General features: G+C 35.2%; 1 protein-coding gene across 1 annotated transcript in view; it reads left to right on the top strand.

Annotated features, from left to right (window-relative positions):
- Window positions 1-13,947, top strand: part of MALRD1 (MAM and LDL receptor class A domain containing 1) — a 314,254-nt gene that overhangs the window by 168,437 nt on the left and 131,870 nt on the right. The window contains exons 28-29 of the mRNA XM_064441822.1: window positions 10,166-10,411; window positions 11,911-12,068. Coding sequence (XP_064297892.1) covers window positions 10,166-10,411; window positions 11,911-12,068 — 404 coding nt within the window. The remainder of the gene's footprint in view (window positions 1-10,165; window positions 10,412-11,910; window positions 12,069-13,947) is intronic.

Consider the following 13,947-nt stretch of genomic DNA (forward strand, 5'->3'; position numbering starts at 1 on the left):
GTTTGAGACTGTAAGCTTGGGAAACATGGCTGAAATATCTCTCCTTGTGGTATTTTGACATCTTCATGCTTCTGCAAAAAAGCAACATGCACCTAAGGGGTCTGTGCGAGCAGAACTTCTGTTCTCAAGAAAGTCTTTCCCTACTGAGAATGTGCATAACAGCTACACTAGTCCCCTTTCAAGTGACAATATCAATAGCAAGTTATAATTATTCCATGATGATAAACTCAGGCATGATTTTGATCACAGGCTTTTAAGCCTACTTCTTTCTTATTCATAATTCTTAACACAAATGTTTTAATGGGTCAGATAAAAGGTAATTAGGGAGATAGATAACAAGTTACTTTCTCCAGTGATCAGGAATGAACAGCAGCTGACACAGCAAATAAAGATTCGCTATCCAAGAGAAACTTTATTGTTATGCTTACCTTTTTTTGCAATAGGATAACAAATCCTTCAGAAATACTATCATAAGCAAAAATCTTGCCTCTCTTTTCATACAAGGCGGAAAAGAACCTTTCTATAGCAGAGCTATTGCTGTTCTGTTGTGCCAGGCAGGGACAGAGATGGATTCATACACATCCTACAGCTTACTCCCTTTGGAATCAATTTCTGTGATGGATGCTTATGTGATTCTATGTAGTGACTTTTAGGAGATGTATAGATGCATCCAAATGTAAATGCCCAAGAGGATGACTTCCAAGTAGATGCTATACATTGGTCAAAAAGCTATTCCAGTCATGAAGCTAAAGTAGTATGGCTGCTATAACCCAGCCTTACTACAATTCTTTCCTTCTGTCCCTGAAGCATAACCCAGGATTGAGTCTCTGAGTTTTCAGAGATGATTTGCCTCTTAGTGGAGATAAAGAGTTCTAAGAGCTGAAACTGCTGATCTGAGGGCTTGGTTAACCAGGCCAGTATTCAGTATTCTGGTGCACACAAAGCATGATCTACTGATTTATGGACTTGGAAAGACTCAGAGATGTATTTTAGATTTTTAAAAATATCTTGAGTTTGGATGCTGAGCTTCTAATTAGTGAGTCCCAGTTTGTCACAAAGCAGAAATGTCACAGGAAAAGTATTTCTGATTATTTAGTCACAGCAATAGATGTAAAATTATTCTTCCGTATTTTGAAGTTGTCTAGTGCTGTGCGGCTAGGCTTCAAAAGATTGGTGTAAGAAAGTATTCAGCTTATGTTGAGCTTTCAGATGAAGGTTTGGGCCAGGTAAATATGAGGATTTTGAGTAGTATTGGGTTTGGGGTTTCAGAGCTGTTTGTACTTTCTTCTGTGTTTCCCTTACCTTCCTTTCCGAGTGGAGGAAAGCTGAATGGCAGAGCTTGCATACAAATCAGTGTATCTGAACTGGTCATGAATAAATTTAGGCTAGATGCTAAAAGGTTCCCTTAGCTGAAAAGCGAAAAATAGTCTTGCAGTAGCAGCAATGGAGGAAGTTACTGATTATATTGAAGGCAGAGGAATTGCTGGAGGTTGTTGCCTTTCATAAAAGTGAACTAGACCTAGTGATTTGAGCAATTTCATTTAAAACCCAAGTTCCTATGAAGTGGGATAAAACAATTTCATTAGGCCTCTCTTTCCAACCATAAACTTTTCTGCTGTTTCCTGTTCAGTCACTTGCTAAGCTTATGTGCTACTATTTGCTTACCTGAAAGAGTGCGGCTAAGTGTAGACACATACTGAATTGAGGTACAGTTAATAAAGCTATTATTGCTTTTGGGAATAAATGATTGTGGTGGATTGGACTAACATTAAGTGAGGATAATCAATTAAAAAAAATGCTTTTGTCTTAACTGTTCATACTGGCTGGAAAAAATTAAAAAGGAACAGAAATACTTGATCACATTAGGAGATGTTAACAGTATAAGTGACATTAGAGAGTAGAGGTTCCAAATACAGTTGTTGTTACTTGCAGAATCTCACCTCAAACCTTAAAGTTTAGCAATTATGCTAACTTTATAGGTATATTTTTCATCTTTTTCTTTCCTTGTCTGAGAACAAACATGACTGTTACACAGAGGAAAGGGAAAAGCTGACCATATTAGAAGCTATGTTTCTTTGAGATACTGAGTGATTAAAGAGTTTGTTGATATCTTTCTTCTCCATCAAGCATAACACATTTTTCATTTTGTTATTGACCTTTCCAGTGGAGGCTCAAAGGTGCAAGGAAGGCTTTTCAAGACACCAATAAAATCTTTTAGTCATCATGTCCTCTTCAGCTCACTATAGCATTCTGTGTAATATAGATAGAAAGTTTTGTAATATCATATGGTAAATGCAGTAATCCTGAAAATTATTCGTAGAATCATAGAATGGTGTGGGTTGGAGGGACCTTAAAGATCATCTGGTTCCAAGTCCCCTGCCATGGGCAGGGACACCTTCCACTAGACAAGTTTTCTCACAGCCCCATCCAAACTCTTGATTTATAGGTTTCTTTTAGATTCAGTCTGCAGATATTTCTCCCATCAGAAACACAGGCAGCGAAACCACTGACCAGAGTTTGCACTAGGCACCAGGAAATGCGAATGTTATACCTTCTTCCACCCTTCAAACAATCAGATAACAATTGCATCATTAAACTAGAGGTCACAACTAACCACTTTGGGCTTTGACGTAGAGGTGACATCAGCTGTGCGTCAGTCCAGGCTTTGATAAAAGCATTTAAATATTTAGATGCTCAGGCAAGGTTTCAGTGTTCAGTTACACAATGCATTTTAGGTGAGCTGTTGAATTCTACTTCTAAAGGGCATGCTACAACTTGGAATCAAGCTTAGAGATCTTCAGAAGGCAGATTGACTGGCTTCCTTCCAGATCTGCTGCACCAAGATATTCTCAATTGGCACAGGGTCTGTATGACTGCCTATCATGGTGGAGAAAGCTGGAGGTGCAAGACTGAGTTTAAACTTTTTGAACTAAAAATGCATACTAATACTAAAAGTAAAAAAAAAAAGGTTTTTTTAAAAAGTTTGGCATATATTTAGGATTGTGGATTTCATAACTAAGTAACATTTCTTCTTTTGCTAAGGAGTCCAGGCAATGAACATTTTGGGAGGGTAGTTTTGAGCTGGAATAAGGCAAACCAAGATTTGTTTAATTTCATTTCATTTTATTTACTCAGAGTAAACTCAGGTGAGTGAGTTAAGCTCTTCAGGTTAGTTAGTATTTAATCTTTCTCACTGTAGTAGATGCAGACAATGAGTACTATGGTTTCTGAAAAAGCTGTGCTTAAAAACTAGAAGTGGATTGCTTTTTGTCTTAGTATTTCTTTGTCCACCCTCAAGAAGATAGGTTCTAAATTTCACCTTGGCTTTGGAAAGGGAAGGTTGTATGTAAGAATTAATATATCCATTTGTCCTGTTACAGCAGTTTTGCTTGTCTGTTCATTTCTTTGGGTTGGAGACTTAAACAATCTGATTAGTACTGGAATAATCATTATGAAGTGTATCTTGTTTTGGTTTTCTGGCAGGGAACAAAACAGTCTTAATGCTATTGCAATAGAAGGAGTATCTGTCAAGGAATCAAGGTCTAGATCCCTCCTTATTTACGATGGGGATTTCCCACCTGAAGAGATTAACTGAAAATTTCCTTTTAAGCTGACCTGCTAGCAATTTTATAGACTAAATAGATGTAGAATTACTCAAGCAACATGGAAAGTATGCACTAATTTTATTACTGACAGTATTAGTATACCGGTACTGTAACAGCAGAAGAGTTAAAAAGACCTAGTAAGATCTTTTTTAGTCAAAATTTGCTTTTTCGTTTCTTGAGTGAATGCACATTCACATAAATCTAAGCACTTGAGACTGAAGCTTTTATTCTTTATAATACTGTTTTTAGACTTCTCCTGCCCTGCCTATAGTATAGCCCGTAAAATCAGTATGAAGGGGTCCTGAATGCCCATCTTGCCTTCAGCTTCTCTTATTCTTGAGAATTTTTGTTAACCTTAAATACAGCAAAGCATGATGTTAGGGCACGCTGAATGTGTCATAGATGGGGTATGCCTTAAAGTGTATTGAGTGACTGATAAATGACCATTCTTTTCTAATGAAAAATAATAAAGCACCACCAAATGGCACAAAGATACTTCAGGGCTCTGTTATGGATAGACATGATAATGTTGAGCAGTTATAGGCTACCATGCTGTTTATGTTTTCAATTCTTAATGGTTCTGAGGATGAATGTTACTGGATCTGATTACTGGAAAATTATTCTCTTGTGTCTGTATGTAGAAATGGGTAAGAAACGAACTGAGGAAGTTTTGGTTGTCGGAGAAGCCTCATCAGTCCTTTGTCCTGCAGAAACTTAGAAGCTGAACAGTTTCTTCTCAAAGTGTCTATGCAAATGAACTCAAGCTATTGTTTTTTAAACTTTGGGTTGCTCAGAATGCAAATCAATATGTCAAGGTACTTGAGAGTCTTACAAAACCAAAAATTCAAATGTTTGCAGTCAATCCTAGAAAAAAACCAAACTATTTACAAAGAAAGAGCCCGATAATATGTAGTAGTTTTTAAGCCTTCTTTTTTCCCCAGCACTTCAACTTCTGAAAATCTTTAAAAATTCTTGCATTGTTCACATTCCTGTACTGACAAGTCATTATTACTATGCATCATCAACTGTGATGAAAGTGCTTTACTCTGTGTCCTTGGGTTATACTGGTGAGACATTAGAGGAAGGATATTCTGTTAACAATTTTTTTTTTAATGACACATACAATTCAATCATACAGTAATGTCAACTCAGAGCAAGGGTGATAATGCAGTAATTGTCACAGGGAAAAACACAGAGATCTATATTATTTAGAGAGCCTCTATCCCTGGGGTGTCAAACACCTAACCTGCTGATTAATGACTCTGTCCTCCATACCAGCTTATGGTTCTACAGGAGCTCTAGCTTTGATTTAGGAACGGGTAGACTTATACCTATGTGCATGTAAATAAAATCTTGTGAAAATATTTGGAAGCAGATCTAGCTTTGCAAGCCTACTGATGTGTTATTCTGATACTTAGAATCATTAAGGTTTGAAAAGACCTCTAAGATCATCAAGTCCAACAATCAACCCAACACCACCATGCCTCCTAAACCATGTCCCGAAGTGCCACATCTCCATGTTTTTTGAACACCTTCAGAGATGTTGACTCCACCACCTCTTTGGGCAGCCTGTTCCAGTGCCTGACCACTCTTTCAGTGAAGAAATTCTTTCAAATATCCAATCTAAACCTCTCCTGCCACAACTTGAGGCCATTTCCTCTCATCCTATCACTGGTAATTTGGGAGAAGAGACCAACACCCACCTCACTACAACCTCCTTTCAGGTAGTTGTAAAAATCAATATGGTCTCCCCTCAGCCTCCTCGTCATTGCCCTTCTCTGGACACACACCAGCAGCTCAGTGTCCTTCTTGTACTGAGGGGCCTAAAACTGAACACAATATTCAAGGTGTGGCCTCACCAGTGCTGAGTACAGGGGCACAATCAGCTCCCTGCTCCTGCTGGCCACGCTATTCCCGATACAAGCCAGGATGCTGTTGGCCTTGTTGGCTGCCTGAGCACACTGCTTATGTGCAGCCGGCTGTCAACCAACACCCCCAGGTCCTTTGACACCAGTCTGTTTACACTTCTGAGAATTTTAAACTATCCCATTCATTTGATTTGGATTATGGTTTGGAAAACAGATGATATCATTAAATATTTTGAGTTTAACCATTCAATTCTAAAAAGCACAAGTTTAACAATTTTTGGAATATCTTTATCCCCAATCTATTTCCTGTGGTTCTAAAACACGAATTAGTTTGCTGGTGATTTTAAAGCACTGCTGATATAAAATAAGAGCTGAAAAAGAAACAAGTTTAAATTCTGAGAATGAGGTGTTAAATGCTTATGAGTAGAGTCATAACTAGTGTAATCCCACATACGATCATAGTTCTGCAGTTTTCTAGGAGTTCTGACCTTTTTTATCTTTATCTGTTTAATTATCATACTTATATCTCCAATAAGCAAAGATATTTAAAGGACTAGCTTCAAGAAGTTTGGAATGTCATGGAGAAATCTGAGATTTTAATCTCTGTTTTGTGGTGTGGATAAACACTTAGTTTATCTGTATTGAATTCTCATGATTATATAAGCAAATTAACTGCATTTTGATTTTTAAAACCAAAAGGTTCTACTATTAACATGTATTTTAATCTCCTCTATAATACTTATGCAGTTTTAATTTAAACTTTTTCTTGATTTATCAAATAATTTTTAGTTAAACTGTAGCCTATCTCTTGGGATAAAATTCAGTCTTTATTTAAAGCCATTAGCTGATGGAGAATTTATCACAGTCCTTGGTTATCTGTTCAATGCTTAATTAGTCAATAATTTTATTTTAATTTGAACTTCACTAACTTCAATTTTCTAGCACTGGATCTTGTAATGGTGGGCGTTTTTCTACTAGATTAGAGTTTTCTGCTATCAGTGTTTGTCTTACATGTAATTACAGAATATGATCAAACTATTTCTTAAGCTTGTCTCTGACAAATCACACTAATTAAGCTCCATTTGGTCATTCAATGTAATCAGACAGTTCCTTTAGGAATCTTTCATGGTCATTCCAAGCAAATACGAGACAATTTGTTTTCGTCAATATTGAGTGAAAATTAAATTATTACATACTCAGATATGAGTACAAACACTTTGTGAGAACTTGTAATGGATTTTAATGGTAAAGTGATGACTGGTATTTAAAAAAAAAAAAAGAAGAAGAATAATATCTATTACCTGCATAAATGGAAGGATGCAGGATAAAAAATAAAAACTTTCTGAAATAAAATGCAACCTAAACACTGATAAAGAATTTGGGTGATTAAAATATTAGCTTCCAGTATAAGGTGTTTCTGAACAGAGATATAGGAAGATCATCTGAAGATCTTAAGAACTTTTAAGTAATAGCAGAAAAAAACCCAAGTCCTCAGATATCTCCATCTGCTAAAGCAAAAGAAAAGAATAAATAAAAGTGTGCTTGTGCATCAGCTTGTCATACATTAATGGAGGTAATTTATTTTAGAGGATTTAAAATTTTATTTTAATTTGTTTTCAGAGAGGAGCTAGACAAGCAATAAAGTTATTACTATGATATAGAGTGATATAAAAATCAGCTACCTCGTAGAAAAGTCCTGTTGTGACACAGGTTATGGTTTCAAAGATTAAAGAATAATATTTTCCACTCTAGAATTACTTATTTTAGAACACAACCATTCTTGACAGAGTTTGAAATTTACATGAATAACACATGTAAATGCTGTTTCTTAATATGAATGTTGTTTCTGTGTTTTATTGCTGTTCTGCCTCAGTGCTGCAACCTGTATAACATGTTATCTTTATTACTATTTGAAGTTCATTGATGTAGAAGATAAAACATATTTCAGTTCTGCTAGTAAGATTATTTCCTCTCTTGACGTTTGCAAGAGTTAAAAAAGAATACATTTAAGCGAAATACCTTCATAAAGTACAGGTGATTAATCCTTGTCCTAATTACATATTTTAAAATATAAATGTTCCATCTGTTGATTTTGCTCAGAGTGTATAAAACAAGGGGATTATTGACTGGTGCAGGCGTTTTCCTTTGTTGTGTAAATCCTCCTCAATTCAGAGATTATTGATCTGAAAGACACTAACAGCTCCTTTGAGTCCACTGCAGCCTAAAATGTTGATGCAGTTACCACACAGGCCAAAAAGTCTACCTGCTAATAATCTTCAAGAAACACTGCTTGGAAGAAAAAGTTACTGAACCTTGCTGAGGAGAAGTTCCTTTCAATTAAATATCCCTATTATACCCACAAGTATCTATATAACAAAGTGTTTGGATCGTTAGGATTGAGAAAAAGTAGGGAGGAAAGGAAGAGAGCTCAAAAAACCCCTTTTGTTATAGGGTTTGGGTTTTTTTTTACAGTTATAAAGCCTTAGAAATATGTCACTTAAAGAGAAAATATACTATGAAAGTACATCCAGAAACAAGTCACATTACAGACTCAGTTAGACAGTGTAATATCATTCATTACACGTGCTTGAAAAGATTCATTCATGCCAGCATTCAAGATGGATTATTTTGTTTTTCCTCAGAAAACAAAGGCTTCCACTTTTCAACTTTTTTTTTTTTCAATCTGAAATTGGAAGCAATACTACAAAGGGACCTCAAAATGCAATAGTTATTGCAATTACTGATCACAATGACCAGCAAGGAAAAGTATTTCCAAGCATGGACTGCACCCTAAAATTTAAATTCCTACTTTGTTGAAAAAAATATTTTTTTTTGCTTAAATTCTTAGTGCAATCACAGAAAAGGAATGTAGGGTTATAATAACTGACTCCCAAAAATAGATGCCATTTAAATTAGGCAGCAATTTTATAAAAATTCTCTGTCACTTTGGGAAACAACACAGATGATTGAAATTCTGAAGCAGATTGATAAACAGTAGAAGTTTCTGATGGACTCCAACTGTTTTACAGGTTGTAATAATTAGACATTGACTATTACATCAATACAATTACTCCATTCTTTTGGCCAGGACCATTTTCAGAGACTGTGTACTAATAAAAATCACACTGATGTTTTTATAAACTTGTAACTGTGAACTTCAAGCAGGTCTTTTTCTTCTAGTCAGAGCCTACCCATTCTCCCTGTCTCCAGCTCTGGAGACCTTTGCTTGATGTTCTTGACTTCTTAAGTCATTATCAGACTTTTATTCTGGCTTGCTTCTTTTCATTCAGGTCTTTTTCCTCCTTTCTCTGAGCAACTGTTAAAAGCCAAATCATACACAGTCTTCTAGAGCAAACATGATACATACCTTTATGTTACTAAGAAATCAGGAATTAAAAATTAATAACTTCCCTGGAAAACTTGCTATTTATTTCTATGGTATTCCAATATTTTTTTTTTAATTTTTAATAAATATGTGTTAGAAGGATTTTTTTTTTACTTAAAAAAGAGGGGTCAATGCTTATTTTCTGTAGCTAACATCTAAAGATTCAAGGCTTGTTTTCGCTTTACCCAAAGCCTACACCATAGGCATGTGGCAATGCTTTTTCACTTAGTTTGGGGCAGTTGTAATTTAGAGTCTGGCATAAACAAGGTCCTAGGGATGGAGGTTGCCAAGTCACCCACCAAATACCCCATCTCTTATTTTCTTTTTGTGAACAAATCTGTTATTCAGTCCTCTTAATAAAATCCAGACTTGTGTGAATTTTATTTAGCTCCATCAGGTCCTCCTTTACATTAAGGTAGTGTCAATGGAAACATATTTTTAGCACAATGTGTTTTTCAGTATCAGTTAACTCAGATTCTTCCCATACTTGTACAACTTTCATATATGTGTATATTTTAATTTTATGTCTGATGAGCTAATATATACTCCTATTTTCAAACTAAATTACACTTGTGCATTTATTTCTGGCAGAACAGAATAGAAGAAAGAAATATGGAGTGTCCATTTCAGAATTTTGTGTCTCCCTTCCTGATTAAAGAATTAACTGAAGGGGCTGCATTTTATCCAGAGCCCTGCAGAAACTGATCTGAAATGAAAACATGAAGTTTGGAAATGGATCCTGTGAAATGAATCCTACAATTTGGGGGCTGTACAATAGCAGAATTATCCCTCAATAATGCCAGGAATACATCACAAACAGGACAGCATTACCCCACTGAAGTCGTCTCAAAAAAAAAAAAAAAAAAAAAAAAAAAAAAGCAACCCATTAAAAGGCAAACCTCTGCAGTTAAAATAGAAAAGCTTTTTCCTCCAAATTGGGGCTGCTAAACTAAGCTCAACTTTGCAGCTAGAATGAAATGGTTTAATCCTACACCACATGAAAGGAGAATGTCAGCAATTAAGTCAGACTAGAAAGCTTTGTTAGTGAAGGAATGCCTGGCTATAACTTGCACTCAAAGGCTTTACAAGGGAAACAGTCATTTATTTAGGCAATCTCTTGTCAAAATATAAAAGAAAAACTGATAATGGATTGGCACTTCAGGGGAACCAAAGGCTTTTAATAAAACTTCTCTGGACCACCCTCCTCCTCCTAAATATCAAACTCTCTGAGATGTAACCTTTCAGTAACCTTACTGGGATGCATGGCAATGCGATTCACCAGGACACCCCCATTCTTCTCTTTTCAGGTTCCTGCTCACATGGCTATTGGCAATGTCAGAATGGCAACTGTTACAGACCAGAACAAAGCTGTGATTTTGAAGACAACTGCGGGGATAATACAGATGAGAGCGAATGCGGCACTTCCTGCACCTTTGAAAACGGCAGATGTGGCTGGCAAAATTCCCTGGCGGACAATTTTAACTGGGTGCTAGGTGTCAGCTCGCCTCAAAGTCTTAGACCTTCCAGGGACCACACGCTTGGAAATACAACTGGTATGTCGTCAGTTCACAAATGAGATGTAATTGTCTTCATTGAGCTTCTCATACCTCCCTTCACAGGCAGCAGCTGGGTTCTAACCTGTCTAATCAGGGTGTCATTTTAATGAATTAAGTGTGCAACAATATCAAAATATTAATTACTGTTGTAAAATGACTTTAAGTTAGGAAAAATTGATTGATATCTCCTAGCCAAGCTTAACTAGCTGTGATCAGTCTACTGTTCCACAGTGCTGGACCCAGTCATTCAGATCAAGGAGCCTTCCAGAGTGTCCCTTGTCTGCCACCTCAGTCAGTCAAGTTTCCTTCTAAAGAAGACTGTGAAAGTTTTTTAGGTTGGGTTGGTTTGCTTTGGTTTGTTTTCCTCTAAACAGAAGTAATTTGCCTAATATTAAACAGGCATTAACAAACATCAATAAGTCCAGCACTCTACCCAATCTAGCAGACATTGATGCCATGATATGGCATGCTTTTGATGTCTTGTTGTATTTATATACACAGCTTTTTAAACACACAAAATAGCAGATGTAGAAAAAATAAGTTCATTAGGATTTTCTAATTATATATATTTTTTAAACATTGTAATGAATATGGCACTACACTTTTTAAATATATTCTTGACCTCAGGGAAAAAGCAAATTTCTTATCCCATAACATTATGGCAAGCATCTACATTTGTAAATTAGGCAGTGAAGTGTCAAAGTTAGAATGAATCCATTTTACTTCATCTCTAATGAGGTAAGTTTTTTTTTCTCTGATCCATCTACAAACTTTCGTAGATGTGTAATTACAATTTAACTGTGTATTGTTTATACTACATTTATGTTTATATGAGCTACACATTTGGTTTTTGCAGAATGGCAAAAAGTGAATTTGAAAACTTGCAGAATTTATTATACTTCTGATTAAAAATAAAAATGGAAAACTCAAGGGCCATATCAGTGTTGAAAAATTTTAACTGTAGGCATCTGTTTTTGCAATTTCCTCTGACTAAATAGTTAAATGTGAGTAAATATTCACACATTAAAGAGAACAGATGGCCAAAGGTAATATGCATCATTAGGGATACCTAATGATTTATAAAAGCATGATGTGTTTTTGCCTGTTTCACAAGTGCAACTTGCTATTTTGAAGGTTATCTTTCAGAAAACTTCATCCTGAAATTTATCATGACGTGGCTATTGTACAATGTACTGTCAAAATAGCAGCTAATGCTGTTGAGCAAGGACATGTAATCAGAGCAGGTGGGAAACATGGAAGTATTCTCACTGTTCTTCATAGGCCTATCGAAACCTTAAGCTGCTCCCAGTTTATTCCTAATTTCACAAGTACCTAAGGAGTGCAATCTGGTCATTTTTCTACCCTAAGTTGGGATTCATTAGTGTAGACCTGTATAGGAAGTATACTTCAATTGTCTCTGGATTTACTTTGCTGGGTTTTGGAACCTAATGTGAAAGTCCAAAACAATTTTTCAGTAAAACACCATTTAATTTCAGGACAATTCCTGTATCTTGAGGCCACTGCAATAGGCCTAAAAAATGAAAAAGCCCATGTGAAGAGCTCCAGATGGAAAGAATCAAGTGCGGCTTGTGTGATGAGCTTCTGGTACTTCAAGTCATCAAAAGCCATGGGACATATTCAGGTTCTGATTAAGGTAATAAAATACCCCAACCTTTTCCTTTTGAATATCTAATATCTATAAGGGTGTACGTGCTCCAGAAGAGTGCTTCGGCACTCTGATGTTCGTTGGTCAGCTTGTAGACTAGAAGAGCTCCCACGTGCCTCCTAGTTCAGCACTCATTTTTATGATTCTAGTCTCCTAAAACTGGTTTTACCATTTCTGTTCCAAAAGACGTTTCTCTGAAAAGCTTTTAAAACCTCTTTCCATTTTCCCTCTTCACATATGGTACCTTTACCTTTGGTATTCTCCACATGAGAAGTATTTTCATATTTTGCTGCTATCCTTATTGGTAGCTGTCAATATACAAACCTATCATTCTGATGGGATGACAGTCACCAAAAAAATTTAATCAGTAACTTGCACAAAGTGAGAATAAAATGCAAAAATAAGACTGTATTAAATTATTTATCTTTTTATGTAGACAGGTACAGAATACATAATCAATTTTCTTTAGAAATGTGGTTTTTTTCACTAAATGTGGGATGATAAAAAAATTATTTAAAAAGTGAAAAAAGCTAGTTATTCAATTACAAGTGAAACTTGATACGTTCCTTGAAAATTGACTGTTTCATTTGTTTTCATTCATTCATTTCAAAGAAAAAGGATGAAATGTTTGTAAAAGCAAGTTTTAAATCATATGATTCTAAGTAAAATATAGAACTTAATGATCCGTGTAGCAAAACTATATATTTCACCTCTCTGTGCATTCTATGCATTTTAATGCTATTGGGCATTTTAATGGTGTTTCAACCCAATAACCAAATATACTACTTCTAGATGTATTAGAAACCTTTGCAAATAAAAGTTTGTGTATTTGTGCTTACCTGTATCTGTGCAGGGAGTTCTGGCTATTTAAGTATAAAGCACGGTGCAATTTATTTGCCACATGTCTGTTAATTTATCTTCCTTCAATATCTCTAATAAAATCTTGGGATAGAAATTATTTTGGTGAACTGCATTAAGATTTCTGTTTTATTTCCAATAAACACATTGACTGCCTTAATTTTTAATGATAAAACATATTTTGTCCTTGAAAAGAAATTGCTAAAAATAATTTTTCAAATATTCTGGATGTTATACAAATAATTAAAAAGCCTGGAAGATAAAACACTTCAATAGTCTTTAGCATATAAAGACACAACCTAGGCTAAGTCTGTCTGAAACATAAACACAATGAGCCCTTTGACAGCCATTAGGAGATTTTTTCATGGATTAGTCCAAACACCTACAAATGACAACAGACCACTCATCAAGTAGCTGTACAGTTAATGAGATGTGTTTATATAGCTATTTTTCCTAGAAAAGCTCAAATTCATAAAGGAGGCAAGTTGGTTAAAAAACAATACACTTGTTGTTTGAAAATAACTTTTTTTTAGTAATGTATTCAAAAATGAAATAAAAAATAGGTCCCGTTACTTACAATGAATAAGGTACAAAAATAAACATTTATTTTAACTCAAAGTTCAAATAATATTCCCTTCACATTAATCAAAGGTGTATCTTGTAGCACCCAAATATTGTAACTATGAGCGTCTTAGGATCGCTTAATTTTAATTGCAAACTAACTTTGGTGGAAAATAAATAGCAGCTGCAATAGGTATGTGTGAGTAGCCTGCACTTAAATTATCACTGTTAATTATGTACAGTAATTATCACATTAAGTATGTTGCAGCATGGACAGTTGCCTTAAAAACAGAAAAATAATTATAATTCATTTTATTACTTGCAGTGAAATTAATAATACACGTGCAAATACTTCAGATAAACAGGAGACAAAAAAAACTGAAATAAAAGAAAATCAAACAAACCACACCACCTAAAATGAGTTAAAAGAAACATTTATTCTCTGTTG

The sequence above is a fragment of the Phalacrocorax carbo genome, chromosome 2 (genome assembly GCF_963921805.1).
Source record: "Phalacrocorax carbo chromosome 2, bPhaCar2.1, whole genome shotgun sequence".
Classification (NCBI taxonomy): domain Eukaryota; kingdom Metazoa; phylum Chordata; class Aves; order Suliformes; family Phalacrocoracidae; genus Phalacrocorax; species Phalacrocorax carbo.